General features: G+C 52.7%; 11 protein-coding genes across 11 annotated transcripts; 4 read left to right on the plus strand and 7 right to left on the minus strand.

Annotated features, from left to right (window-relative positions):
- Nucleotides 1-18: 18 nt before the first annotated feature.
- Nucleotides 19-1,578, minus strand: ACA1_057880 (uncharacterized protein; the record flags this gene model as incomplete). The annotated part of the gene is made up of 7 exons (XM_004339097.1): nt 19-146; nt 228-426; nt 567-739; nt 816-911; nt 1,001-1,148; nt 1,233-1,348; nt 1,428-1,578. 7 exons carry the CDS (start codon nt 1,576-1,578, stop codon nt 19-21), a joined length of 1,011 nt encoding a protein of 336 aa, XP_004339145.1.
- A 1,760-nt stretch (nt 1,579-3,338) lies between these two features.
- On the minus strand, nt 3,339-5,650 carry ACA1_057890 (uncharacterized protein; the record flags this gene model as incomplete). Its single annotated transcript, XM_004339098.1, has 8 exons — nt 3,339-3,457; nt 3,634-3,789; nt 3,851-4,220; nt 4,391-4,518; nt 4,580-4,859; nt 4,938-5,044; nt 5,457-5,511; nt 5,612-5,650. The coding sequence occupies 8 exons, from the start codon at nt 5,648-5,650 to the stop codon at nt 3,339-3,341; spliced, it is 1,254 nt and encodes a 417-aa protein (XP_004339146.1).
- A 660-nt stretch (nt 5,651-6,310) lies between these two features.
- Nucleotides 6,311-6,403, minus strand: ACA1_057900 (uncharacterized protein; the record flags this gene model as incomplete). The annotated part of the gene is made up of 1 exon (XM_004339099.1): nt 6,311-6,403. The coding sequence occupies one exon, from the start codon at nt 6,401-6,403 to the stop codon at nt 6,311-6,313; it is 93 nt and encodes a 30-aa protein (XP_004339147.1).
- Nucleotides 6,404-7,573: 1,170 nt separating this feature from the next.
- On the plus strand, nt 7,574-8,126 carry ACA1_057910 (uncharacterized protein; the record flags this gene model as incomplete). The annotated part of the gene is made up of 2 exons (XM_004339100.1): nt 7,574-7,672; nt 7,821-8,126. The coding sequence occupies 2 exons, from the start codon at nt 7,574-7,576 to the stop codon at nt 8,124-8,126; spliced, it is 405 nt and encodes a 134-aa protein (XP_004339148.1).
- A 73-nt stretch (nt 8,127-8,199) lies between these two features.
- On the plus strand, nt 8,200-8,529 carry ACA1_057920 (uncharacterized protein; the record flags this gene model as incomplete). Its single annotated transcript, XM_004339101.1, has 2 exons — nt 8,200-8,367; nt 8,449-8,529. 2 exons carry the CDS (start codon nt 8,200-8,202, stop codon nt 8,527-8,529), a joined length of 249 nt encoding a protein of 82 aa, XP_004339149.1.
- A 2,679-nt stretch (nt 8,530-11,208) lies between these two features.
- On the minus strand, nt 11,209-11,728 carry ACA1_057930 (uncharacterized protein; the record flags this gene model as incomplete). Its single annotated transcript, XM_004339102.1, has 3 exons — nt 11,209-11,418; nt 11,507-11,620; nt 11,687-11,728. The coding sequence occupies 3 exons, from the start codon at nt 11,726-11,728 to the stop codon at nt 11,209-11,211; spliced, it is 366 nt and encodes a 121-aa protein (XP_004339150.1).
- A 1,143-nt stretch (nt 11,729-12,871) lies between these two features.
- On the plus strand, nt 12,872-17,575 carry ACA1_057940 (lysosomal alphamannosidase; the record flags this gene model as incomplete). Its single annotated transcript, XM_004339103.1, has 21 exons — nt 12,872-12,976; nt 13,190-13,314; nt 13,382-13,536; nt 13,628-13,708; nt 13,786-13,842; nt 13,931-14,059; nt 14,163-14,301; nt 14,385-14,544; nt 14,630-14,756; nt 14,832-14,953; nt 15,028-15,091; nt 15,155-15,409; nt 15,474-15,660; nt 15,741-15,908; nt 15,988-16,130; nt 16,226-16,347; nt 16,426-16,619; nt 16,707-16,761; nt 16,841-17,026; nt 17,093-17,407; nt 17,477-17,575. The coding sequence occupies 21 exons, from the start codon at nt 12,872-12,874 to the stop codon at nt 17,573-17,575; spliced, it is 2,988 nt and encodes a 995-aa protein (XP_004339151.1).
- A 73-nt stretch (nt 17,576-17,648) lies between these two features.
- On the minus strand, nt 17,649-18,353 carry ACA1_057950 (uncharacterized protein; the record flags this gene model as incomplete). The annotated part of the gene is made up of 2 exons (XM_004339104.1): nt 17,649-18,137; nt 18,177-18,353. The coding sequence occupies 2 exons, from the start codon at nt 18,351-18,353 to the stop codon at nt 17,649-17,651; spliced, it is 666 nt and encodes a 221-aa protein (XP_004339152.1).
- Nucleotides 18,354-18,613: 260 nt separating this feature from the next.
- On the plus strand, nt 18,614-24,402 carry ACA1_057960 (BTB/POZ domain containing protein; the record flags this gene model as incomplete). The annotated part of the gene is made up of 25 exons (XM_004339105.1): nt 18,614-18,672; nt 18,728-18,813; nt 18,950-19,102; nt 19,146-19,198; nt 19,271-19,324; nt 19,445-19,534; nt 19,642-19,773; nt 19,871-19,981; nt 20,047-20,184; nt 20,285-20,370; nt 20,491-21,105; nt 21,186-21,335; nt 21,422-21,527; nt 21,589-21,695; nt 21,774-21,831; nt 21,926-22,006; nt 22,095-22,222; nt 22,347-22,397; nt 22,524-22,711; nt 22,798-22,893; nt 22,958-23,061; nt 23,182-23,233; nt 23,322-23,411; nt 23,492-23,571; nt 23,650-24,402. The coding sequence occupies 25 exons, from the start codon at nt 18,614-18,616 to the stop codon at nt 24,400-24,402; spliced, it is 3,621 nt and encodes a 1,206-aa protein (XP_004339153.1).
- A 161-nt stretch (nt 24,403-24,563) lies between these two features.
- Nucleotides 24,564-25,789, minus strand: ACA1_057970 (GPR1/FUN34/yaaH family protein; the record flags this gene model as incomplete). Its single annotated transcript, XM_004339106.1, has 5 exons — nt 24,564-24,752; nt 24,851-25,001; nt 25,087-25,357; nt 25,441-25,590; nt 25,696-25,789. 5 exons carry the CDS (start codon nt 25,787-25,789, stop codon nt 24,564-24,566), a joined length of 855 nt encoding a protein of 284 aa, XP_004339154.1.
- A 1,004-nt stretch (nt 25,790-26,793) lies between these two features.
- Nucleotides 26,794-27,604, minus strand: ACA1_057980 (uncharacterized protein; the record flags this gene model as incomplete). The annotated part of the gene is made up of 2 exons (XM_004339107.1): nt 26,794-26,824; nt 27,030-27,604. The coding sequence occupies 2 exons, from the start codon at nt 27,602-27,604 to the stop codon at nt 26,794-26,796; spliced, it is 606 nt and encodes a 201-aa protein (XP_004339155.1).
- Between the last annotated feature and the right edge of the window lie 378 nt (nt 27,605-27,982).

Here is a 27,982-nt window from a genome sequence, read left to right on the forward strand (position 1 = left end):
GGGTTTATTGACTTCTGCTCAGTAGACGAATATATTCGGGATGCCAGTCCTGGCCCAACGATCGAAGTAGGCCGTGTTCACCAGCTCGCCAGACTTGGCTGACACCGTCACCAGGGCCACTCGTCCAGCAGCACCATCACCAACCACTGTTGACACCACGCATTGAGGTCAGTACCGACCGGAGCGAGGGGACCCCTCGCAACAGCCGAGTGCCGAGTGGTGCGTACCTGCGTAGAACTGGGCCGACTCGGAGTCGAGTGCGCAGAGCGAGTTGATGACGAAGAGGAGGGTCGGGTTGGTCCACTTGTTGAGGACCTCGAGCGCGCCCGACGTCGTGTCCAGCGTGCCGAACGACAGGAATTGTTGCTGGCGGTAATCGCGCGGGTGGAAGAGCGCGTACACTGTGCCGCTCAGCTGGTCCTTGACCTGACCAGCGCACACGATCCGCAGGTCAATTTCAATCACCACACAAGCCTAACCCGCACACGCACACGCACGTGTCCCACCGCACGCGCACGCGCGCACACGCCACCACGCAAAAATAAAACTGGTGGGGATGGCCGAACCATGGCGCAGGGCCACAAGTCAGGGAACGTGATGATGGTGAATTGGTGGGTGTCCAGGTTGAACCTGAGCAGGGAGTACACGTTGTCGAATGACCCAGGAGTGAGGGGCTGCTCCACGGACAGGACCAGCTCACGGTTCTTCTCATCAATCACGGACGGCGAGCCCAGACCCGCTGATGATGATAGAGATTAGAAACATGTGTGTCAATCAGCCTCAGTCATTTAAATGATGGGTAAAAGACAAGGTACTCTGGTAAGCGGGCTTGTAGCCAGTAGGCAGAGTCACGTTGCTGACGTTGCCCGAGACGAGGTCGACAGACACCAGGAAAATTATGCGAAGGTCACCTGGAGAAAACAACACAACCAAAGCAAGGTTGGAGACTATGATCACCACAACATGACGTGGGCTGAATGTGGACCGGATGCGCACGTACGGACGAAAGAGACAACGAGCCACACGGTGTCCGCGACGGAGTCATACTGAATGGAGTAGACAGTGTCACCAGGCGTGGGGATGGTCTTCAGCACGGTCACCTTGTCCGGAACCGACAAATCAAACACGCCCAGCTTCATCTTGCTTTCCTAATGATGATTGAACAAAACAAAAGCGGTTTAGACTTGGTATGCTGTGGGGTGGGTGCGTTGTTGACGGAACAAGGCGAGCACCGAGAATGGGCCATAGAGGGGCACGAAGAGCCGTTGGGAGCGGAGGTCCACGGCGGGCGAGACACCTTTGGGGTGCCCCATCTCGTTGGACTCGAACAGGACAGCACCGGCCACAGCTGGACATATCATAGGCGATGATAGAGACTTTAGATATACGTTTTTATAACTCCGAACCACTATGCAGGGGCGGAGTACCGGTGGTGGGGTAGAGCCTAGTGATGTTGAGATCGGACCACACCGCGTTGACAGTGACGGAAGGCGAGCCGGCCGGACTGAAGACGCCGACTGCGCAGGCGCAGAAGCAGCACAAGACAAGAAAAGCCGTTGTTGCTGTCCCGAGGGTCATCTTGGTGTTAACGCTTACAGAGTACGGACAAAATGCCAAACAACCGAGTACGGACAAAAACAGTTGGTTTGCCCGACAACAGGACTCGCCCGACTCTTTCTTGAGGACATGCGCAAGAAAAATATGTGAATGGCGCAGGCTCATTCGCTGTTCTTCTCACTTGCCCATGTCAGAGGGTGCTGTGATGGTGCCGGACCTACTCACATCTCATTCTGCCAACCCTTCGTAGAATGCCCAACAAACGAATCGGATTCGCCAACATGCGAAAAGCCGGGTGCGCAGACCAGGGTTTTCACGCGCAGGAGCTAGTGGCCAATCGCAGATTTCCTGGGATGTATCAGACCAGTAGCGTTTTTCTGTTCTTGGAAGGTTGGAGACTTCCACTTATTTGTCGGGGGCCAGCGTACGAAAGTCCTGCCCAATGTTAAAAGCGAAAATAGTAATTCTGACCAGAAATCTGAAATTGAATTTCACCAATACCTTTATTTATCACATAGCTGAAAAAGCACCACATTCAGGTTGGTGCAATTTCACTGAGAGAAAAACCACATATAGAGGGTCATGACTAGTGCAAAGCCTAGTTTTTCCCTAGTATCTGCCTATAACTTGCAGTCATTTGAAATGAGAGGTCCAGTCATTTTGAAAAGTGATTTTGTTTCTGAGTTTAAGCTAATAAAAATGGTTTTGATAACACAAAAATGGTTTTATTTTCACAATAACATGACAAAATTGGATGCATCTTGAGATATGGCAGAACAAAATTCCATCATAATGAGAGATGTGATACTGTAACTGGGCCAGCAGTCAAAGTCAAATTAGTTTGGTGTGGTTGGCATAATGTGAGGATTAGTGGGGTAGCCAGTGTTCTTTATTTTATTGGCATGGTGGTGATTGTCATTGAGCACACGCCTAGAGGAGGAAGTTTTTTTTGATGAATTGGGAAGTGAACAAAGGAGTTTATTTTAAAAGTTGGAAAGATTGGAAAGACAGAGTTTAGTATTCACTCCTATCCACATCAGAACCAGAGTGGAAAGGGGAAAGTGACCCAAGGTCAGGCAATTGGTCAATGTCAGAGTTGTGGCTTCTGTCCCTGCTCCAGCTCCTGCTCCAGCTCCTGCTCTTGTGGTGCTTGTGTCATGATCCATGGCTGCGCTTGTGGCAGTTGTTGTGGGCACTGCTGCATCTGTGGGCATGGGTGTCAGTATCCTCATGATCTTGATGCTTTCTCTTGTGTGATGGTTCTGAGTGAGGGGTTGTGGAGAGCTGGGACTGCTGTTGATTTTGAGAGTCAGTGATGTATTTCATTGCATACACATATGCAACGAAAAAAGGGCATGGGTGAATGAAAACCTGTGTAGGGGTGCTAGGAGCTGATGCTGTGGAAGAATGGGGTGAAGGTCAAGAAGAAGTGGAGGTACTGGATGAGGTGAGTTGATGCGCCACTGTCCAGGCTGCTGTAGTCCAGGATGTGATGTTGGATGGGTTGGAGTGAATGAGGATGCTGTCAATAGCACTTGTGATGATGTTGGTCTTGGTTTCATTTGGTTGCACCAAAGCTCCATTGATGTGGTAGCTGAAGTTGAGATGGAAGCAGGCATGGAGTGGAGTAGCACAAAGTGGAGTGTAGTTGAGAATGCTTCATGGTTCAGTGCTTGAGGCGTAGGCAGTGAGGACAAGCTGATAGAAGACATGACCTATTGTTGGTAGGAAAGCAGGTTAGAAGAGCATGTGCCACCAAGTTACATGAGCAAAATACATACTCAGTTGATGCACTTGAGGAGCAATGTGGACCACTTCAGGTTCCACCTCTTGATGAGGGAGGGCTTCTTGTAGGCCATGAGCTTGGGAATCTTGGTGATGTCCTGGACCAGCAGCGACTCTGGATTGAAGGTATAGGACTTGTTTGCTCAACTGATGAAGATGGTGTAGAGGCCTGCATGAGCATTGTGTACATGTATGTGATGAGTTGTCAGCATATTTCTAAAAAGGAGTAAGCTGTGGAAGGGGTAATGAAGAGCAATAAGTCATTGTGTATGTGTATGTGATGCAATGTACCATTGTGTTGGACCCCACTGGCACTCTTGGAGTGGATGTTGGGGATGCTCCCTGAGATGAGACGCAGAAGCTGCCAGGGGCTATTCTTGTCAGCAAGGAGGTTGAGAAGAGCCACCATTTCCAGCACATTGGTTGTCAGGACGGCAGCAAAGCAGTCTGTGTGGTGAGACAGGTTAGTAATCAAACACATGAGCCTTGATTCAGAGAGCAGTCATACCATGTTGATTTGGATTGGTGTAACCCATCATCTGGTTCAGCCTGTGCTGATCCCAGTGGCAAGTGGATGCATCAATGTCACACAGGACAATGTCAACTAGCTTGGGATTTGTGTGAGTGACCCAGAGCTGTTTGATGCACTTGCAGAGGAGCTTCTGGTTGGATCTGGTTTTGTCATGTGTTTGTGCTGGTTCAAAAGGTTCTTCTGCCAAGTCAGTGGATTTCCTCTTGCCTTTAGCCTTTGCTCTATGTTTCTCCTTTTCTTCAGCTTTCTCCTTCTCCTCTTTCTCCTTTTGAATCCTCTCTTGCAACTCTTGGATAACGTCTTCAATTTTGATGTGTGGATTGCTGAGGATCAGAAGAAGTTGCTCCTGGTCACAGGCAATGTGATGATCCTAATGTAAAGCAAGCAATTAGATTGGCATATGTTGACTGCAATTCATCATGTACATGTACACAATAAAAATAATGGAGCATATATTGACTACAATTCATTGTGTATGCGTATGCAATGAAAGAACTATGCAAAAGGAGAACATACCCACTCTCCAGTAGCCACCTTGTTCTTGAGGTGGATGAAGTCCCTATCCATGAGGTGTGTAGCCACCTTTCTCGCCTTGCTCAGGAACTTGACATGTCTCTGGCAGGCAATGAGGAGCTCCTTGAAGGCTGGAAGGGAGTACAGTCAGCACAATGGGATAGTTATAAGAAATACTGGTGGGGAGCATACCGTTCTTGCTGATATTGTACTTGTTGCCCACTTGGATCTGCTTGTGCTGTTCAGTTGAGATGTGCTTGAGGACATGAAGCAGAATTGGATTGGAAATCGAGTGAAGATAGAGGGGTGTGATTGGCATGGGTTCTTTGGATTCAGCATACAAATTCTTGAGGTATGTGGCACTCTTGGGCCAACTGTTGATGTTGAGGAACTTCTTCATGATGCTGGTGTAGTTGTGCAGATTTTCTTGTAGCTTCCTCTGTTCTGCCTCATTGAGCTTCTGAGCCTCAGGCTGCATGAAATAGTGGAGTTAGAAAGTGTTTGGAAGTTTGTAATTGTCTGTTGCATATGTGTACACAATGAAATGTACCATTGAGCTGATGAGCTTCTTCCAGTTGATGGCTTGCTTGCCTTGAGTAGTGGTCCAGAACTTGTTGGTGCGTAGGGTGTCACAGTACTGGAAGAAGTCCTCCCACTCTGGCCCCACACAAGGATGTGAATGTCATCTTCTGAGACCTTGTTCTGGAAATGGAGAAAGGGTATTTGTTGGACCAGCGACATCAAAGTGAGTCAGAAAAAGAAAAATGTACATTGACAATGTCACAACACCACTTGAAAGACTTCCCAGGGAAAAGCTGCTGTGCAGTCTGAACACAATGATTGCCATCAATGATGCAGTACTCAGGCATCCCATCTTTGAGGATGCACTGAGAGGGAGGCAGCTCTTGAACAAGCAGACGCTCCATCGTCAGAACGCCCATCTCATTCATTGATATTGAGAGAACTCTGCGTCCTCTAGTGGTCACCAACTGATGAGTGCCACTCTTTGTCATTTGGTTGATGTTGATTGTTGCAGTGTTCATCTTCACATGATCCACACAGAGGACACCATAACACTTGAGGAGGGCCTCCTCTGGAGGCATGGAGAGCTCCTCTTCTGTGGGCTAGGAGGAGATGAATTAGCAAACATTCTATCACATATGTGATAGAATGTCCTGCAGTTGTGGTGCATAATTGGCTTCACAAACAGCATGAAAAGCATACCTCCTTCAGGAGCTTCAACAGCTCCTCATCAGTCGCCATGGCAGTTGGCAGGGTTACTTGCTCCTCACTGGCAGATGTTGTTTGGGCTGTCACATCAACCTGAAGAAAGTACAGGATTAGTGAGATTTATAAAGGACTACATTTCATTCGAAATCAAGCATTACCTCTGGTGCTCTGAGCAAATCCTGTGACATCTCTGTGGTGGAGCTGGCTCCAGTGGTGCTATTTTTTTCAGCTTCTTGCTCTTGAGTCTCAGGTCTGCTGAGCATCAAGAACAATCTTCATTGATGAGAATATATCAGTTGTTCTATTGTGTATGTGTATGTGATAAATTATCTATATAAAATGGTGGTTATAATTGATTATAAGAGTCAATATTGTTGAATAGAATGGAAATATGGAGTGTAATGAAACAACTGTTATTATGATGAGACAACACCACAAAATGAAAGGATGGCATAAATTAGTTGTATTGTATATTTAAAATGATATTTCATTGTGTATGTGTATGTGATGAAATTGTGTCTTTATATGCTAATAAGATTTCATTGTGTATGTGTATGTGATGGGATGGTGTGTACTGATTCAGTTGGTTTTGCCTTGTTCTTCTCTGCCTCTGCCACACTTGTGAAGTAATTCTGAAGTGGAAGACACATGATTTGATTAAATCACACTACTTTCATTAAACAAACTGTGCTATTAACTTACTGTGCACATGTTTTGAAGTTTGCTGAGGCTCTTCTTCTTGAGGTTGCTCTCCTTCTGCTTCTTCCACTCTGGTTGCTTGACCATCCACTTGGCAAGCTCAGCTGTGTTGTGGCAGGTTGTTACCATGGATGGAATGCTGCTTGTGGACTGGGTAAGGTTGTTGCTCATGTTGTTGTTGTGTAGGTTGGAAAAGAATAATGACCATTGTACCATGTTCAGCCTTAAAAGGACTACGCTCAACCAATGAGATTTTTTGCAGACATTTCTTAAAAAGTGTTAGGCTCAAGGCCACCAATGGTGACAGCCTGCTCTGAAATTTTGCTGTCCTTCATGGGTGAGATGTCATTGGCTGCTGGTTAGATGGTAGACTGGTTTGTGTTGACACTAACTTCAATTCTTATCCTACCCTCTCACCCCACCACATCTCTCAACTGCTCACCCATGGAAGCATCAGACAGTGATACCTGGTTTGTCCCATACTTCTTTTTGATTTTTCCTGTAATTCTTGACCTTCTTTATCAAAATTTTGATGTACCAAGTGAAATTCTATTTATCATGACAATATGTATGCTGTAGTTTTAATTCCTATTTTATCATCACATACACATACACAATGATTTAACTACATTTACATCATTTTCATTTCTCCACTTGCATGCACAAAATCATTGTGTACATGTATGTGATAACTATCCTGTCTGAAATCATCTCTTTTTTCTTACAGGCATTTCGACCCTTTTTTTGAAAACAGATATGACATCCCTGACACACACTTGGGGAGTGATTCTGAGGATCAAAGTGATCTCACCACAACACCAGTACTTGAGATTCATTTATCCCTCATTCTGGATGTGTGCAGCAATGATACTGGTCAGCTGGCTACATCCAGCCAGCAGATCATGGAATCAGTGGACCGCTGTACACCACAGCCAGCAGCAAAAGTGCTTTCAACAGTTGAGGCATTGGACTTTAATCAGATCATCACAAGTCCCTGCTGTTCTGCGCTCTGTCTGCGCAAGTTTGATGTATCACAGATATGAGCATGCCACATCTGATATCTCAGCATGACCCAGGCAGCTTCATGCCAATGGCTGAGGACATTGATGGAGAACCAACCACTCCACCATCAACTCTACCATTTACATCATCAGGTATTGTCCATACTACAGCACATTGGAGATAGCTTCCTCACTATGCTGGTAGTGTGTTTGCAGGCAGGCGTTCATGCTTGCTTACAGAATCTCCAAGAACAAAATGTCCAACTTCTCCATCATGGATACTCTTCTAACTGGAAGGACTTCCATGGACACTACAGCTCAGGCCAGCACATGGATAACCATGTACACCAACATGGTATTACTTCCCTTATCTATCACATACACATACACAATAGAATATCCTCATTATTATGCTCACAACTACCATAAATCACCAGTGTTTTTATTGCATATGCATACACAATACTCATCACCTGTTTTGCTCACCTTCTCCCATACTCCAGTATGGCTGTCATGCTCCCAACTCTACCTCCATCTACATGCCAATGATCATGACCAAGGATCACCTCTACCAGAAATACTCAGATGCCCTGAACGCCCATCACTTCACCCAGGCAAAGCTGTTGAGTCTCACTCACTTCTGTAAAATGTTCAAAGGTGAACACATGCACATCAAGTTCCCTCAGTTCTGCGTCCTCAGGCAGTGCAATATCTGTGCCTCAACAAATGACACCCTCACCAACCAGATAATGAGCACAAGAGAGCAGGCAGCTGAAGCAGCAGAAGCTGGATCACCTCAAGCTTGTTGAGGTGGAGAGGAAAGCTTATCACCTCCACCAACAGGAGGCTGTTGCTGATCCTGGTGTGACGTTGTTGATCATCATGGACAGTTTGACTGATGTCATTCTACCTCTCCTAGTGCCTCTGCCCTCAGCCTGGAAATACCTTCACCTCTACAAGCTTGGCATTCATGGATTTATCAACCATGGCCTTCACCACCACTCCCTGTACCTACACCAGGGCCAGTTTGGCTGTGGTCCCAACTTTGCAGTGTCTCTGCTGCACCATCACCTCACCCTTCACTTAGCTATTCCTGCAGCAGGACTTCATCCATTGACTCTCTACCTACAGTTTGACAACTGCAGCTGGGAGAACAAGAACAAGTACATGCTGGCCTACTGCCACTGGCTGGTGTTCAACAAGGTGTTTTGATCAATCACCATATCCTTCCTGCCTGTGGGACACACCCATGAGGATATTGACCAGATGTTCTCAACCTTTGTGATTGGCATGAAGTATAATCCCTGGGTCCTGACCATTGAGGCTTTCAAGGTCTGCAGGACTGGTATTCTGCACCCCACCTTTGCCCTGAGCCTATATTCCTTCTTGAGTGCTGGGCTATCAAATCCTGGCTGGATCCCTATATCTGTGGTGTTCAGGGAACCTCCAGGCCTCATGTCTTCTGCTTCTCCTGTCATGAAGAAGATGTGCAGATGTTCACTAAGGACTACCATTCCTCTGCCTCTCCATGGATGGGTCCCTATTCCTTCCTCAACCTCTGTCCCTCTGACTCTCCCCTTCCTCTTCTCCTGGCTCAGCTCGACACCACCATCCTCAAGGATACCCTCTCTGCCCTCACTGAGCTCAACAATGCCCAGGCCATGAAGAAATCCTACCAGGATCTTGTCTCTCTCTTCAATAGGCCACCTCCAGAGCAGCTCACCAGTGACCCATTTGGCTGGGTTTATGGGTACAAACATGCTCAGAATGACCTTCTCTCTGACCTGGAGCCATTGGATCAGCCCATCAATGTGTCCATCAGTCTCACTGGAAGTGCTACACTTGAGCTGACATCAGTGAAGCCAGATGATGGAGCCATTGTGGCAATTGCTGGTGAGAAAGGAGCTGTGTGGCTTGGTGTGGTCAGTTAGACTGGCTGGATGAAGCAACAGATGGGTCCTACCACTTGAATGCTGACCCACCCACCTCTGTCTCCTACAATTCCCTCATGTGTGCAGATGTTTCACTGGATCTCAACAACCAGATGAGACCTGCCCTCCAGTCACAGCTTCTTAGCATGCAGAAAGACTGGCCTGATCTGGACGAAGACTCCAGTCACCTTAGCCCAACTCACACTGAAGAACTGCCTGATCATGAGCCACTCAGGAGGGGAAAAAGAAGGAAGTAAGTTGTTGGTGTTGTGTAGTGCATGCAGCACCTGAGGTTTGTTACAGCACCCTGCATATGGCACATTGGGCTGACTGGGCGAACCTCTTGATGTACCTTTTGAACCTCCATGACAAGTGCTCACTCCAACCCATCTCAAAAGTTTTATTGCATACACATACATGACAACAAAAACTGTAAAACTGGATGCTTACTCTATCACATACACATACACAATGTCTACACATTTGAACTACCATTTCTTTGTTTATCACAGACATGTTGGCACAAAGTATAATCTGACTCTACCTTGTTTTGTGTCAGTGCTACTTGGAACAACCTCAAAATGCACCTTGCTTTTGCTTTCACCCCCTCCATCAATTCCATAATCAGTGGCCAACATGGTGCCCTAACTTCCAGTTCATGTACAACCTCCCACCATATTCAGTCAGTTGCACTCACAGACAGAACTTCATTCTTCACAGTTGTGCTGAATTAGAGCACTATTCCTGAAGTTAAAATTCCACTCCATTTCATGCTGCTAAATTCACTTTTAACTCCACAAATTCCAAGTCTTTATGAAATCATTTTCATCTCAAGTCTCTCAATATCACTTATATGCAGCAGTCTAGCATGTCAAAATCACACATGCAGATCCAAATCTTCCAAACTGCCCTATAAATCAAAAATGTCAAATCTCACACAATTTTAGCACAACAAAAATTCCACAGTCATTTGTGACCTCTCATTTCAAATGACCACAAGTTCTATTGCCTTTCCATCATGTTGCATCTTGTACTCAGACTGGAGTTTTATTGGCTCTTTCCCTGTGTATGAGCTTCCAGACATCTCCATTAACACCTTCATGGCACCAAATGCCATGTGGGTGACATGCTGGTCCTGACAGAGGTGGTCAGTGTAGCAGGATGCCATGGTGTGGGTGCAGATGATGTATTGCTCCTACCATTTATATAGGCCTATACTGACAAACAAAATCACTTTTCAAAATTACAACCTCTTATTTCAAATGAGCACAAGTTCTGTTTGAGTCATCAGCACCATCACCTCAACCAGCACCTGACATTGGTCTTCATCATCTATGTTATTTTATACTTGTTGCCTGCCAGTCAACTGGGACTGGTTCTTCATCCCATGACTTGTTGTCCTCTTCATGGTTGAGGCTGTAGGGAACATAAAGGCAGAATAACATAATCACAGGGTCCTTCCAGAATACTATTGAAAAGGCCACAGCAAAATTTGCCTTGCCAAGGCCTCAAAAGGCATATCCCAGACATCAACCTCCCTCTTTGGAATGGAGAGGCTGGCCAAGTTGGACAGCCAGCTCCCAGACGTCCTGATGGATCTTTGCAAGCTGCAGCAGTGTGCCCCCTTGTTGGACTGCTTGTGGAGATCCTTGCGCACAATAGCAACTCACCTGGATATGCCCCTTTAGTAGTCACTCTGGTCCTCCACTTATGAATATGGCCATACTGCCCTACAGTTGGAGGTTGATGGATACGACTTCCCATCCGAACAGCGAAGTTAAGCTGCGCCAGGCGGTGTTAGTACTGGGGTGGGCGACCACCCGGGAATCCCCCGTGCCGTATCCTTTTGCTCATATCTTCTGGTACGCTGAGGCAGGTTCCCTTTTTGCTTGATGCTGGTTAGGGACCCCTGGTGTGTGGTGTGCGTGTGTTGGCAGGTAGGTTTAGGTGTTTATGTGAGTCACCACGGCCAATACTCGCGGGCCGTTCGCTTCCACTTGTCCACTTGCCGTCGCGCGTCAGTCTCGAATCGGGCCAGTGCTCGGTCGACGTCTTTCCACCGGTGCATCGGGCCGTAGGTCGTGTACGCCAGCCAACCGGCCCCAACCGCGCAGCCGGCCCACACCAAACGCCGCAAGCGCGCCACCCACATTGCTCGCTCCTCCCAAGTCTGTCACCATACAAGACACGAGGTCAGATTGGAGTGTACAATCAAGAAAGGCAATGAGAGATGCAGGGCATATATAGGGTGCACAGACCCTCAGTTCACTTCCGTTGATGGTCTTGATGCCGATCGTGATTGCCCGCGGGCCGTAGTACCCGGTCGTCACGAAGAGGCCCCGAGAGGGTGAGATCTTGTTGAGATTCAAAACCTGTAGTAACAAGAGTGGTCAGCACTCCTCTACAATAACGTTAAGCAGCACTAGCACGCCGCGCACCTCCTTGAACTTGGCGACATGCTCAAGGTCTATTCGTGGCATGTTTTTACACTCGACGTAGCGTCGAAAGAATAGGCCGTACGACAGATCGATCTCGCTGCAGCCAGCCAGAACATGAATACAAGATGAAATTGTGGGGAGATGAAATTAAATCTCGAACAATAATTTGATGGCGCGTTGGAGGTGGGAAGGAAGCAAGGTTACCTGGTGTTTCCGTATCGATCACGCATAATAATGTTGCGTCGTACGTTCCATTTGCCAAGCCGTTTGAGGATGCGCGCCACCCTATCCTCCAATGCCGCCCCATTAATTACGGCTTGACTCGGACCCGGTCGTGGCGGTTGTGGTGGGCTGTTCGGCCGCACGCCTGATCGTTGCGGCCTCGCTTGCATAGATGCAGATTAGATCAGATCTCTCGCTCAGCCTGCCCTGGCTTCCAAGAAAGCAATTTCATTTCTTTTTCTTTTTCTTTACAAAAGAACGAAGGTGTTGGGGGAGTGCCGGTAGTCGAGTGGCTTACTTCGCATTCTTAATATTAAGGTAGTGGGATCAACACCCACCCCGGCCTCCACTAAGAAGGGCTGGGTAGCTCAATCGGTAGAGCGTAATAGCACAATAGCTGCTGATCATGTCACTCCCCTTTTTGGACAAGGGACAACCTCCTGGCTCTGGCTACCCTTCACTTCCAACCCGGGTGGAGCTAACTTGATACCTTTAATGCTGCAGCATCCATCACCTTCAATGAACGCTCCATAATCATTTTAGTGTACCTTGTTGGGCTGACATGCCTCGAGCAGGGAGAGCTTTGATGCGCATAATCAAGTTCTTCCAGATGGAGACAGAGTGGATGTGCTCGCTGGACGGGACGGCCTACGTGTGGCGTTTAACCAAACGCAACTTCCGCCAGTCCAGCCGGCCACTCTGGCCAGCGTGCTGCTCTGTCGTGCGCCATCCCAGCCTGTTCGTCTTTCACCGGGTGGCACTGCACGTTGGTGGAGATGGACAGAAAGTGTGAAGGTGAGCCTACCAGCGGCAGGTTGCTGACGCTGGGTGACGTCGCCAGCGCGGAACTCGTCTAGTCTTTTCGCCTTCCCTGTGGGCAGCCAATGGCCAATGCCGTCGCTGTGGAGTGACCTCTTTTCTTCACCCAACACCCTGGCAGAAGGCGCACGCGGCTGTGCAAAGATGAAGGCTGTGAGCATCTTTATCTTCGTGGTTGCGTTCTGTGCTATCACTGGTTGCGCGAGCGCCGAAGTTACCAATCTTCACGTGGTCCCGCACACCCACGATGTACGCTTCACTTCCCCATTCTTTCATCAATGTTTTTGGATGCCTTTTCCAATAATAATGGCTATCAATTTACGCTCGATCTTACGATGAGTTACTTACTGCGACCACCCAATCGATGCTTGTGGGCACTACTCATAATTTTAATACCACACAAATTACGTATTACAATTTTTTGTAATATTACGCGTAGCACTAACTTTAAGAGGGCGGCAGGACGTGGGGTGGCTGAAAACGGTGGACGAGTACTACTACGGTGCCAACAACACCATTCAGCACGCCGGTGTGCAGTACATTCTCGACTCCGTCATCGCTGCGCTCCTCCAGAACCCCGAGAGAAAGTACTACGTCCTTAGTTCCACGTCCCCCAATGAGGGGACTCTACTGACGAGTGATTGTACCGGGCAGGTTTATCTACGTAGAGATCGCCTTCTTCGAGAGGTGGTGGAACGAGCAGTCGGAAGACATGAAGACCATCGTGCGCAGCCTCGTTGGTGCGCGCCGTCTGGAGTTCATCAATGGCGGCTGGTGCATGAACGACGAAGCCGGCACCCTCTATCCCGGTACTCTCCATCGCCCAGAAGGACCCACACGATCACCCTCACTCACTCACCACTCCTGCCCGACGTGCGTGCCTTCATTACCGTGTGGCAGCTGTCATCGATCAAATGACGGAGGGTCACCTCTTCCTGGAGAGGGAGTTTGGGGTGAGGCCGACCATTGGATGGCACATTGGTATGTGGCCGATAATGGCTCGCCGAGCAGACTTTTTTCATACAATTAACCCAAATGCTTGCTCTACTCCACTCCAGATCCGTTCGGACACGCGTCCACTCAGGCATCGCTCTTTGCTCAGATGGGCTTCAACGGTACGTCTCCCCCGAGTGAGTCCTGGCTGCTCGTAAAGCCTGCTGGTCTCGGAGACGCTGAGGGTGTTCGGTTGCGCATGTATGTCAGCCTTCTTCTTCTCGAGAATCGACTACCAGGACTACGCTCTCCGCAACAAGACCAAGGAGATGGAAATCGTCTGGCGGGGCTCCGAGTCGCTCGGCCAGGAGACCGAGATCTTCACCTCGGTCATGTATGGTTCGTGGTCGCCGTCCATTCCTTACTCTCCGCTTTTTTTTTCCTCTCCCCCCTGCGCTCTCATGTTGAGCTCACCCCGAGGCGACACTATCTTTCCGTGCAGATGGCTACGGTCCTCCGGACGGGTTCTGCTTCGAGTGCGACAACGTCCCGCCGATCCAGGACGACCCGCGTCTGTTCGGCGTCAACATCAAGGAGCGCGCTGACAAGCTGGCGGCCGAAATCAAGACCAGACAACTGGCGTACGCTCTCTCGCCCGTGTTTTGCGCGACGAGTGATTTGCATTGACCCTAAAGTCGGTAATGGTACGTATGTGGCCTACTAGTTACCGTACCAACAACATTATGCTTGCGTTTGGCTCGGACTTCCAGTTCGAGAACGCCAACATCAACTTTAAGAACATGGACAAGCTGATGCGCTACATCAACGCCCATCCCGAGTATGAACTTAACATGTTCTACAGCACTCCCTCCATCTACATCGAGGTATAATTATCGATATATCGATGTGTGCATGTGTTATCTGGTAAAACGGTGCTCATGATGTCTTGCATGTGTCATCACGAAACAGTACGTGCACAAGGCCGCCGAGGAGAAGAATATCGCGTGGACTGTCAAGACGGACGACTTCTTCCCCTACGCCGACTGCCCTCACTGCTTCTGGACCGGCTACTTCACTTCGCGCCCTGCCCTCAAGGGTCTCCCTGCATCCCTTGTGGTAGCACTTTATTCTCTACAAAATGGCTGACGCTCGTTGTGTGGCACCACCGCAGGATACGTGCGCACCCGCTCGAACCTTCTGCACGCGACGGAGAAGCTCATCACCACGGCTCGTGGAGACGTTGATGGCGCTGCCAGCCACGACAACATCGCCAAATACGAAGTGCTTGCTCAGGTACGCTGCGGAGCAATGGTGTCTCTTAGTGACGCGGGGCGCTCACTGCATAGTTTTCATCGTTTCAATGATAGGCCATGGGCGTCGCACAGCACCACGACGCCGTTGCTGGCACTGAGAAGCAGCACGTCGCTGATGGTACGCGCCAGCCAAATTGCTCGTTCTACGAATGACTGATGATCCCACACACACACACTCCAGATTACGCGGAGCGTCTGTCGATTGGCAGCGATAACGCGCAGGAAGTGGTTTCGGAGGTGGTGGGCAAGCTGCTGGCGCGCCAGTCGTCGCCGTCTCTCCCCTCGTTCTCCTACTGCCCGCACCTCAACATGAGCGTATGCCCCGCTACGGCGCAGCTGGCCAACAACAAGGCCGTGCCCGTGGTGGCCTACAACCCCCTGGCCTGGACCCGCACCTTCAACTTCCGCATCCCCGTGCCCGTGCCCGACGTCGCCGGTACGCGTTGGTGGTACCTACCGACCTTTGTGTCGACGCTATGGCTGACCCATGGGTCACGCAGTGGTGGTGAGCACCAAGGTGGCGATCGCCACGCAGACGGTGCGCAGCGGGGACGCCTCGGGGCTTCCCTTCATCCTGGAGTTCTCGCTCGACCTGCCTCCCATGGGCTACCTGTCCTTCGTGCTCCAGCGCGGCTCGTCCGCCAACGACCGCAAGCTGGCCCTCAACGACGAGGCCGAACCCGCCACGTACTCTCAGTTCTCGCCCATGATGCCCTCTGTCGGTCATTGGCCTGATGCTTGATGCTGAACGGTGGTGGGGTGCGCAGTGGCGGTGCCGTGGCTCACAAGCAGCTGCTGTCGAGCGGCGACAGGGCCGGTCGCGTGTTGGAGAACAAGTACCTCCGGGCCACCTTCTCCTCAGTCACCAACCGTCTGGAGCTGGTCGAGAACCTGCTGACCGGCCAAAAGGTCGTCATCGACCAGGGCCTCCTGTGGTTCGTTGAACATCTTTGGCTTTGGCTTTGCCAAGTGAGGCAAGATCACCGTACTTATGAGCCACCGTGCTTACTGCAGGTACAACTCGAGCACGGGGAACAACAAGCTCTCGATCCAGCCGAGCGGCGCGTACATCTTCCGCCCCAACGAGACCTACGCCTTCAACATGACCAAGGACAACGTCCCCTCGATTCAATTCCTCACCGGTCCCCTCTCCTCGGGTACCCGTTCCCCTGTTACTACCGATCGCCCACTTTGGTTTTTTTTCCACGTTTTTGGTTTGGTTGTCTGTCGTATCTAATGTCTGTGCGTGCAGAGGTGCGCCAGGTGTTCAACTCGTGGGCCACGCAGACGGTGCGCCTGTACGCCGATCAGCCCTTCCTCGAGTTCGAGTACACCATTGGACCCATCGACATCTCCGACAACCGCGGCAAGGAGGTATGGAACACTGGCCTTGTTTTGGTGTGTGTGCGTAACGGTATTCTAAGCATGTGTACCGCTCATTACGGCCCACAGGTCATCACGCGCTACGCGACGCGCGGGTTCAGCACGGATTCCACGTGGTACACGGACTCGCAGGGTCAGGAGATGCAGAAGAGGCGCTACAACTACCGCCCCACGTGGCCGCTCAACGTGACCGAGCCCGTGGCCGGCAACTACTACCCCATGAACTCGGCCGCCTTCCTTCGCAGCGGCAACGCTCAGATCACGTACGACTGCAGCTGCACCGGGCTTCGCCTTCGCCTTCACCTGGACTGTTGATTGAGCGACGTGTGTGCTCTCCTTTTTGTCAATAGGGTTGTCAACGATCGCAGCCAGGCTTGTGGAAGCGTTGCCGATGGTGAGCTTGAGGTACTCGAAACTGATTCTGAGAAAACAAACATCGTGTTGGGTGCTAACAGAGGGTTGACGCTACTGCGAATGATCACAGGTGATGCTGCACAGGCGTCTGCTTCACGACGATTACCGCGGCGTGGGTGAGCCCCTCAACGAGACCGAAGCCGTGCGTACGGTCCACCGCCTGTCGTTCACGTCCGTCCAAGAGGCCGGCCGCGCCCTGCGCACTACGGCCTACCACATCAACAACCCTCCCGTCCTTCTCTTTGCCAACTTTGCCGTACGCTCCCGGTTCCCTCTGTGTTCGAGTCGAGGCCTCCAGTGACTGACCGGGTGGGGGCGGCAGGGTAACGCCAATGCCTGGTTCGGGTCGTACAACGCCACCTACCTGCCCCTGGTCTCGGCCCTCCCGTCCAACGTGCACCTGCTCAACCTCCGCACGCTGCCCCTCACCGGCGAGGTGCTGCTGCGTGTGGCCCACATCTACGCCGTGGGCGAGGACTCGGCGCTGTCCAAGCCGGCGCAGGTGGACCTGTCGTCGCTGTTCAAGCACCTGAGGGTCACCAAGATCTCCGAGATGAACCTGTCGGCCAACCAGCTCAAGAGCCAGGTCAAGCGCTTCAAGTGGAAGACTGCCTCTTCTTCTTCCGCCATTACTCAGGTACCGAGCCCTCTCCTGCAATAGCCCCCCCCCCATCACGTGAACGCTCATCATGAACTGGGCGCGCAGGATGAGGAGCCGAGGAAGGAGGTGAGCGCCGATCTGCCCCTCGTGGATCTGCGTCCGATGGAGATCCGCACCTTCATCGTTCGCCTCGAGAAACAGTGAATCGTCAGTGGCTCTGCACAGTCTGAAAAGAAAGGAACATTCTTTGCATTGGCCGTGTAGCGAAGGTACACATTCACTCGGGCTTTCGGGGTGGGGCGTAGTGGAGGTGGAGTCGAGCCGAGCGCAGAAGGTGCGAGACGAGAAGGGCGGCGACAACGGCGATGGTGGCAAAGCCCAGGAAGGTGGAGAAGGTGAAGCCGGACATGAAGGGGTAGGGCCACCGGCCGCTCTTGGCGTAGAGCGCGGCGGTCAGGTGCAGGTAGGCGATGACGCCGCCCACAAGCACGCTCAGCTCGAGCAAGAGCGAGACGGGCGGATGGTGGCGAAAGAAGGCGCGAGGCCGACGGTGGAGGGCAAGGAACTCCAGAGCGAGCACGACCATGGGCAGCGTGTGTTGGATGTGGTTGAGGAGAGCCGGGAAGGCGAAGGCGCGAGGGAAGATGAGCTCCCGGTCGTAGAAGAAGAGGCCCCAGAAGATGGTGGTGACGATCACGGCGAAGAAGCATGCCAGCGCGAAGAGCAGTTCGTGCAGCTGCAGGGTGAAGGCCCAGAGCTTGCTCGCCTGCTCTTTCGCGCGTTGGCTCGCACGAAGGAGCCGTACGTCGACCACCAGCGCAACGCAGAGGAAGGCGCCCAACGTCGCCAGCCCCCACATGGTGAACATCAGCACGAGCCAGGGCGCCAGCATGCCGAGCTGCCTCAGCCACACCACGGAGTACGCCACAACCGCCAGGCTCACCGCGTGAAACCCGAGACGCAGCCATCCCGTCGCCGCCATGATGTTGTCTGTTGCTTACGCAGTGGTTTTGTGGTGGTTTATTGCTCGCACGTTGTGGGCTGCCGCGTGGCAGGTGCCGCCTTGGAGCTGGAAAATGAAATGTTAGATACGAGAAAATAAAAGGAAATTGAAATGGGGAAGTTTCTGGGAAGGAAAGTGAGCAAACAACGGCAAGGGGCTACAAGACGGCGGCGGCTTGACACTCGCTGCCACCACTTGCTGCCACCAAGAAGACACGCACAAGAGAAGAAGACGTCGTCATGAGCCACAACAAATCCCGAAAAAACTACCTGGGTCCGGTGGGCTTTACTTCCATATGGTACGACACGTACGCGGTGACGGATGAAGGTTGGATGCTGACGCATCAAGAGCAGGGAAGCAGTGAAGGCAGGTAATGCCGAGCGCGTGAAGATGCACCTGAGTGGGCGCAACTCCATCAACCTCAACGGCGTGCAAAACGGTTCGTGCCCTTTCATTTTATTTCATTTTTATTTTTTCAATTAATAAATAAAATATTATAATGTAAACAAACCTATTTTACTATTGTTATTGCGGTAAACAAATCCATGATTTAAATTCATCAATTTTAATTTCAGGTTGTACGCCGCTGTACCTGGCGGCGCAGAACAACAAGCCAGCGATGATCCGTCTGCTGGCCAAGGAGAGCGTCAATCCCAACATCCACTGCCAGGGCTACTCGCCTCTTGGGATTGCAGCCATGAACGGTAGGGCCCAAGCTCTCCGGTTTGGTGCGGTGTAAAATGCATTGATTTTAACGGTTCCTGGTCCTAGGCTTTACCGAATGCGTGAAGGAGCTGCTGGAGTTGCGAGCCAATCCGAACTCGGTACACTCACTTGACGTCACGCCCGGTCCATCATGTCTTATTTTGTTCCATTCTCGTTGATGTGGGGCGCAGACCGACTTGCCTCTGCATGCGGCAGCCTACAGCGGCTTTGCCTCGGTGGCCGAGGTACCGACCGACCAACCGCTTGTCTGCGCAAGCAACGAAATCGACACAGCACAGGCCATAAGTGGTAACTCACCCGTGGTGTCGTTGTGTAATGCTCTTGGTGGCCGCGGTTCTCCGCAGGTCCTGCTTCAGAATGGCGCCTCGCTCGACAAAAAGGACGACGAAGGCCGGACACCTTTGATGCTCGCATTGATCCACGGACACGAAAAGGTCTCGTTCGTTTCCGCATCGCTCGAGACTTTGTGTGTATTGGCCTCGAGTAGTCCTTCCATATTGACCCCGTCGTTGCGCTGCTGCTGCTGCGTGCTCGTGCACAGGTGGCAGAGCTCATATTGCAGAAGGGCCTCAAACAGGGGATGCCCAGTGTCAATGATAAGACGAATCTCCCGCCGACGAGTGTCTACAATACTCAGGACTATGCCTACTCCAACCCCAACTGCGGGCGTGCGGTTCGTTTGCCTGGGCCACTGCGTGCTGCTTCTCCCCGGCTTGCTTGGCTTTCTTACGCTCGGGCCTTTTTTTTTGGCCTCTCATGTCGGCGAGCAGGCTCTGCACTTTGCCGCAGAATTCGAAGGCGGGCGTCACTTGGTGGAGCTCCTCCTCTCGCCCTCGCTCGCCGTCGATGTGAACGTGACCGATCGCTTTGGCCGCACTCCGGTACGAGTCATCACTTCCTTCGTTCTCAACGTGGCTGGCCGTGGCACTAACTCAAACCCGAACAGTTGCACCTGGCGCTGGCAACGAATCACGGGACGGAGATCGCCAAGCGCCTCTTGAAGGAGCCGGCCATTGATGTGACTCTCACCGACGAGAAGATGCGCTTGCCTCTACATATTGCGTGCACCAAGGGAGGGCACGAGGTAAAAAAAAGGCCATCTCATTTCTCTCGCTTTCATTCTTTTTTTCCTCTCTCATTTCACACAGTCCTGGGCGCTAACTTGGCTTTTTGGTGTGCAACAGGTCGTGTCTGCGTTGGTCGACTTGGCGCCACATCTGATCAACGCCAAGGACGAACATGGAGCGACTCCTCTTCATCGTGCCATCAAGTACGCCACACCTTCTTGGGTTTTGGCCAGGCTAAACTCATGTTTGAGTCGTGTGTGTGTGTGTGTGTGTGTGTGTGTGTGTGTGTGTGTGTGTGTGTGTGTGTGTGTGTGTGACAACAGTAACGGGCACGACAACATCGCGTTGCATTTGATCAAGCGCAATGCGGACATCAAGGCTCGCAACGTCCGCGACCAGACGCCGTTCGACGGCCTGCCCAAGGGCGACCGACTGCAGATGCTCGAGGAGTGCTACCAGTCCTTCCAGGAGGGGCTGCTCAACACGCTCAACGACGAGAAGCTGAGCGACGTCGCCATCCACCTCGAGGGCGGCTCGCGGGTCATCCTATGCTCCAGGCTGGTTCTGTTCGCCCGCTCTGCCTACTGGCGCAAAGTGCTGCTCGAGAAGGAAGCAGAGGCAGAGGCGGCTGCAGCCGCCGCCAACACCAGCGAAGGCGGCCGCCTGGAGATCGTGGTCAATGAGGGCCGCTACGAGGTGTTCCACGCCATGCTCTACTACCTCTACACGGACAACATCCAATTCCCGCAGCTGGCCGCGCTGGCCGCCGCCCCGCACCCGGGCCTCAAGCCCGCCGACGCGGAGGCCAGGCGCGCGCAGGAACGAAACAACTTCCTCTCCGACGTGTTGGTCATGGCCGAGCGCTACGGCGAGACCAGGCTGCACGAGCTCTGCAGCCAGGCCATCGACTCGGACACACTCAGGTCGCTCGAGCGAAGGTATGGCCGTCTTCTGGGCTTGTGCATACTTCTCGCAGTCTGCACATGTCTGACGCAGATGTGTGCGCCGCGACGTGCAGGCGGAAGCGTGTCGATGCTGCGCGGCGGCTGCTTGTGAGCCACTTCTCTTCGGACATGAAGAAGATGCTCAACAACAAGCGATACAGCGATGTCATCTTCTCCATAGAGGGCAAGATCGTCTACGCCCACAAAGTCATCCTCTGTTCCAGGTTTGTTATTACCGTCACGAACCGTTGCTTCTTTTTGATCACTAAACAAAACCTAACTACTCTCGTCTTGTTGTGTTGGCTGACAGGAACGAGTTCTTCAAGGCCATGCTGCTGGGTCCGTGGGCGAAGGAGAAGTGTACAGAAGAGGACCCCATCCTCATCACCGACACACCTTACCACATTTTCTACTCGGTATACCCACGTACCCCGACTTCCACGCCCACACCCTCGCGCACTAACGAGCGCAAGGCAGGTGGTCGAGTTCAGCTACACGGGCGACTGTCCCCAGATCGAGCCCGACACGGTGGTGGACCTCTACCAGGCCTCGCATCAGTACATGCTCCTCGAACTCCGAAAACGGTACCACACCCCCAATCTCAGTGTTGCAGAAGCGTTGCTTCCCAGCTCTGATTTGACGGTGTTCCACCTTGTGCGCAGGTGCGAGAACATCATCGAGGAGGCAGTGGGTGTTGACAACGCCGTGCCCATCTACGAGGTACACACAATGATGATGACGATGACGATGGCGATGACGCTCAATTTCTCTTCTGATCAACTTCATCTCACTAACACTCTCTTTCACGTCGTAGCTGGGGCACATCTACGAGGACGTCAAGATGAAAGAGAAGGCGCTGGCCTTCATCACACAGGACGCTGACACGTTCCAGTTGGTATGCGAAGGGCTTCAACACGCCTTTGCATGCACACTCCTTCAGCTGACGCTTATTGTGGGGGGGGGTGTTGTACTATGCCACACAGATCAGTGCCAACTCGGCCTTTAGCGACCTGCCCGAGCACTTGCTGGTGGATATCTACCGGGAATTGCTGGTGCGAATCGGAGGCTTCAGCGCAAGCACGACAGACGCTCTCGTCACGCAAGAGAACAAGTACGACCTACTGATGAACTATTGGTTTCATGATGACCTCTTGATTTCATCATCCATCACCCTAATCTTTGTCACACCTCAACTCGATCAGGCAAGGCGACACACCGCTCCACCTTGCATGCAGCATACCGGGCATGGTCGTCGCCGTCCGGTGGCTTCTGCAAAACGGTGCCAAGTACGCATTCCGGCGCTTCCTTTTTTTAATATAATTTGTATCTAATTTCATTTAAAATGAGGACCTTGAGAATTTATTGGTTTGTAGTTATTTAGAAATTTATTTATTGACTTTTATTGTTTTCAGCCCGAACCAAAAGGGGCGAAGAGGCTACCCGCTGCACATCGCAACGCGGGGAGGGGACATCAGCACCGTCCGCGCGCTGCTGGACCAGCCGGGCTTGTTGGTCAACATCGCCGACCCGGCCACTGGCGAGACGGCCCTGCACATAGCTTGCGGTGCGGGGCATGAGAACATCGCCTTCCTCCTCATCGGTACGCAGCTTCCCCCATGCACGCGTGTTTGGAGCTAAATTCACCACATGGTGCGCTAACTCCTTTCGGCTTCGATCGACAAACAGAGCGAAACGGTGATGTCAACGCCCACGACAAGCGGCGCCGTACGCCGCTTGAACTCATCGCGGAGACCAACCACACCTTCGCCACCGATTTCAAGGGTACTGTTGTGTAACGCGGCACTGGTCCTTTTTTTTTCACTCTGACTCACTCACGGCGTTGCAGAGCACCGCGAGCTCTCCAAGATCAAGTTTGGCCAGGCGCTCAACGACCCCGCCTTCTCCGACATCGTCATCACCAACGGCGATGCCCGATACTACTGCCATCAGGTGAGTGAGCCCTCCCCCCCCAAATCGCCCAGGACCCTTATTACGACTTTTTTCCTCTGACCCCAATCAACTTGACCCTGGCAGGCGATTTTGTGCGCGCGGTGTCCGGCATTTGAACAGGCCATCGAGGATTCAAGCCGATCAGAGGACATCACACTGGCAGGAGGTCATGGTAAGCGGTCATTAGCAACTCATCGGGTAACTCGCTGTGTGTGGACTTTTTTGTTGACTGGCCAGCAATCTGTATGTAGTGCGCAAAGTACCGGTGGTGGAGATCGAGGGAGTGCAGGAACAGACCATCGCCGCCTTCCTTCGCTACGTCTACACCGACGAAGTCGAAATCGATCTCGGTACACACACCCTCCTTCAAGGGAAGAGAGCTTTTTATTTGTGTTTACTTCACAACTCACCACCAATTGTCTGTTCTCAGACAACGTGTACGAGATGATGGGTCTGTCGATGATGTACCCCGTCACGGGCCTCCTCGCGCTCTGCGAAAGGGCCAACGATGTACTTTTCCCCTCCTTTGCACAAATAGCCGCCACCAAGTGGCTCACCGATCTCCCTTGCGTGTGTATGCGCGAGCAGCCCACGACTGCGCCGCCGCCGGAGGCGTCGACCATGGCCGTCGATTTCGTGTCGCTGTTCAACCAGGAGAAGTTCGCCGACGTGCGGTTCATTTTCGATCCACCAACCTTCGTCGATACCGGCGGAGGCGACGACCCAGATGGTGACTTGGACGAGGAGTGGAAGCAGCACATGCCCTCGTTCACGCCGGCAGAGCTGCGGGAGGAGCCGAAGATCGACGACGACCACGACGGAGAGGACGAAGTGGTGGTCATCCACGCGCACCGTGCCATCATCGCCACCCGGTCGCCGCTCCTGCTGACCCACTTCCCGGAGCTAAAGTCGGAAACGACGCAAAGAACGAAGGACGGAAAGAACGAAGCGGTGGTCGAGATCGACATGCGGAGATGGACCATGCCTCAGCAGCGTGGCAAGTCCGTGGTGGGAAAGAACGAAGCTTCGACGAAGAACGGAAAAAGCGATGGCGGCAGTAGCAGCGACGAGCAGCACAACTACTACGCTTCGTTCTTCGTCTTCCTCCGGTTCCTCTACTCGGGCGTGATGAGCCTCCCCGCCACCGTCGCCGCCGGTGATCGCTCGCCCGACGCAGCGACGACGGTGCGATCAAACGACGAAGAGGCCGAGCTGTACCGCGAGATCCTCGGGCTGGGCGAGCTGTTGGGCGTCAAGGCGCTCGTGCGGCAGGTGCAGCCCAAGGTTGACGAGGAAGAGCGAAGGCGCAAGAAGGCCCACCTCCTCACCTCTGCCTTCTAACCTTGGTTGTGGCTCTACTTGTTTGGGCACTCTTGGAAAACAACACCTCCACGACCCAAGTCTCTGCTTTCGTTGAATGGGACTTCTATTTACATCTAGGTTACAGTGATACCTGCACACCATGTGATGGTGGGGCAAGCAAATTATGTGCAGTAAACGACTTAGTGGCCAAGGGCCTTCTGCTTGATGGAGTTGATGACGCCCTTCTTCTTGGCGGGCTCGCTCTCGCCCTTCTTGGTGGTCTTGCCGCTCTCGAGGTCGCCATCATCGTGGCTCAGCTCGTCGCTGCTGTCGCCCGAGCCTCTCCTGATGTCCAGCAGCGGAATCATGTTCTGCTCATCTTGCTTCGCCTGTCGCAGAGAATTGAGCGTGCGTGAGTCGTGTGCTTGTGTCAAGTGGTGTAGTGGTGTGAATGATGAGCACAATCATGCTTGGCGGGCAGACGTACCACTTTCTTCTTGGGCTGAACGAAGACGCCAACGGGCAGCATGGTGCGGCCCCACGTGGAGTTGATCACCACCGCCGCGCTTCCATACCAGGCGATGATCGCCGTCAAGATTCCAAACGCGCCGCCGGCCTTGGTCACATTTGGGGCCTCACTGTTGTGTGCGGTGTGGTGTGTGCAGGTGGTGCGTGTGAGACGAAGGCGTGTTGGAAAGCTGCAGTGGTGGCGGGCTGACGTACGCAAAGTCGCCGATGCAGAGGAGCAGGAAGGTGATGCTGAGCACGACGAAGAGCACGGCCAGTACGAGCGACACCCGGAAGGAGGCGGCGGTCATGTAGAGGGTGAAGATGAGCCACATCAGCAGGAAGAGGCCTGACGCCTCGTGGACCTTGTCCGCAGGCAGGGAGGGCACGATGAAGTAGACGTAGCCCGCGTAGCTGCACCAGAACGCGCCGTAGCTGCAGAACGCAGTCGCGCCGAACGTGTTCGAAATTCTGTACTCGTAGAGACCTGAGCTCAACAGCGTTAGAGAGATGAACACTGACGGCCGGAAGAATGAAGCGTTGATGATGACGAAGACGAAGGGTGGGTACCGGCGATGAATTGGGCGATGCCGCCGTAGAAGAGGGCGACAGCGACGACGAGGCCGCTGGTGTCGGTCAAGATGCCGGCGTTGTAGATGGAGAGAGTCATCGTGGTCAGTGCGAAAGCGCCCAGGCCCAGCGGACCAGGATTGCCCAGACCTTCCACCAAGAGAACGAACGCGACAAGAACGAAAGCGACAGGAAGAGAGAGTGAGAGGTTAGCAAGGTGGTCGGGCAAAGATGTGAGAAAAGGATGCAATGTACCCGACTTGGGGACCTTGGGGACCTGCACGGCTCGAAGCAGCTGGGAGAGCTCACCAAGGCTGATGGTGACTTTGTGTTCTTCGTCGACGGACATGACGCTGGTGTGGGATGAAAGTCGCTGTTGTCGTGGATGATGACGCTCTTGGAAAAGAAGCGGTTGCCTCGCGTCGTTCTGAAGATGGCGAGATCCATCGCCAAACAGTTTTAGTTCCCTCATCTTTACTTGGTTCTTCTTGTTTTCTGCTTCTTGTCTTTCGCGAAAGACGAGGTTGCGTCCACCCACTCGACAAGAAGCGAACAACGAACATGAAGAAGAACAACAAACGAAGTCGTGGTGGTTGTGGACAGTTGGGCTCTACCTAGTACAGGGCCTCGCGATAGCGGGGGATGAAGGGGTGGTAGCACGGCCTCCTTGAGCCCCTGTGTGGTGACGGTGGGGTGAGCCCAGACGGTCCGAAGGTGGCGGTAGTGCAACAGGCGGTGGCCAGTGGTGTGGAGCGGAGGGAGCAGGGGTAGTTGTTTTGAACAAGACGGCGGTCCGGCGCACCCTTTGGACTTTTTATTCTACCCAGAGGCGCAAGTCACGATTGGCGTAACTCGCACGAGCCAATGACGCGTTCGCTCCTGAAGAATCGGCCACACTGAAATCAGACATTTTTACGCCAATCGGAACCCGCCGCAGATTTATCCATTTCCTATCCTCGGTTCTGTTGGCTGGCCGGTAATCAAGCTAAAAACTCGCTGATAATTCGTCCGGCATGCTTGGAATAGCCTTAACTTTTTTGTAAAGACCGGCTCTGGTTGGTCGGCTCTCTTGTTTGGCGGGGGGTCGCGCAGCTTTGCTCTTGGATAGTTCTTCTCTCCGGCCACCCGCAGATTCGCAACGCCCGCCGAGTGTCAGGGTCATCCCCCAACATCGAACATGTTTACTCCGAGGTCGCGTTTGAGGCCTGCCTTGCCACTTGGATTTCGTCTGGCTCTTGCCCGCGTCAATCTTGAGGAAGTGGCTTGCCCAGGGACTTTGTCGGCACTGGAACCCTTTGTCCCAAGGCCGATGGTGGGGGTGGTAGTTGCGTTGACCTACATCACGCCCAACCTCTACTTCCCTCCCAAGGTGACGGTAAACCGCCTCCACGAAAGTCCCAGGTCCGCGCACCGTGGTCGCGTTCGACCAAACCAATCCACAACACACGACACACAACACACGACACACAACACACAACACACGACACATGCCACACACGACACACGACACATGCCACACGATACACGATACAACTTCATGCGAAAGCAGGGTGTTGTATTAAGTGTGCTACTCGCTGTGTTGGTCATACCATTTGGCCTCCTTCTCCAGCAGCGTTACGAGACCCCGGGCGATGTCGGTCTTCACCGAGCCATGGAGCCGCGGAAGTGCCGCTCGCCACAGGCGTACGAAGTTGGGTCTGAAGCGCGGTTCGGCCCACCGCAGGAACCGCACCAGATCGGCCCGTTCCCCGACCAGGATCGGGTGTTCATCGGGGAGGTTGACCATGATGTGGAGGTTGGAGCAGACACCGAAGACCGCCCTGGTAAAATCGCCCCTCTTGAGCGCCAGCCATTCCTTGACCTGGAAGTAGTAGGTGAGCCGGTCCTCAGAGTCCTCGGGGAAGTGCAGGCTCTTGGGGACCCCCAGCGCGGAGAGAAGGCCGTTGGTGGACATGCGGCCGAGGGAATATCCTGGCTCAGTCAGCATCTGCGCGGCCTGTAGGCCGAGACGCACAATGGCGGCGATGTCGTGCTCCTTCTCACACTCGTCGTGGATGGTGAGGGCCAGCAGCTGCTGCACAGCATGTTCATCCTCGGCATCACCTTCAACCACCTTGGGCTCGATGGTTTGCTGCTGGCCGAAGAGGAACTGTTCCAAGTCCATCTCGGCGGGACCAGCCTATGCAAACGCAGCATGTCTTAGATGTGGAGCAAGTAGTGTGTACACGGAATAGGCGCAGCAGCTTACCAAGACAAGCAAGGAATCAAGTTCAGGGTTTTCTTCTCCTCCTTCGTAGGCGTTGCTATCGTATGTCCTGGTAGCCTCAAGGCTGTGTGAACTTGGCGCAAGGCCGATCTCCTGCATCTGAAAAGCCATTAGCGTCTGTGCTTTTGCTGGTTTGGTTTGGTTTGATTTGATTTGGTACCCCAGGCTGGGAAGTGTTCACTGGAACTGACACGCTCTCAACCTCCCCTTCAGATGCTGGAGCTGTCAAGTGAGGAGCTATGCCTCGGTCAGCTCTTTCACTCCGCTTGACAAGAT

The sequence above is a fragment of the Acanthamoeba castellanii genome (assembly GCF_000313135.1).
Source record: "Acanthamoeba castellanii str. Neff unplaced genomic scaffold scf7180000084599, whole genome shotgun sequence".
Taxonomy (NCBI): Eukaryota; Discosea; order Longamoebia; family Acanthamoebidae; genus Acanthamoeba; species Acanthamoeba castellanii.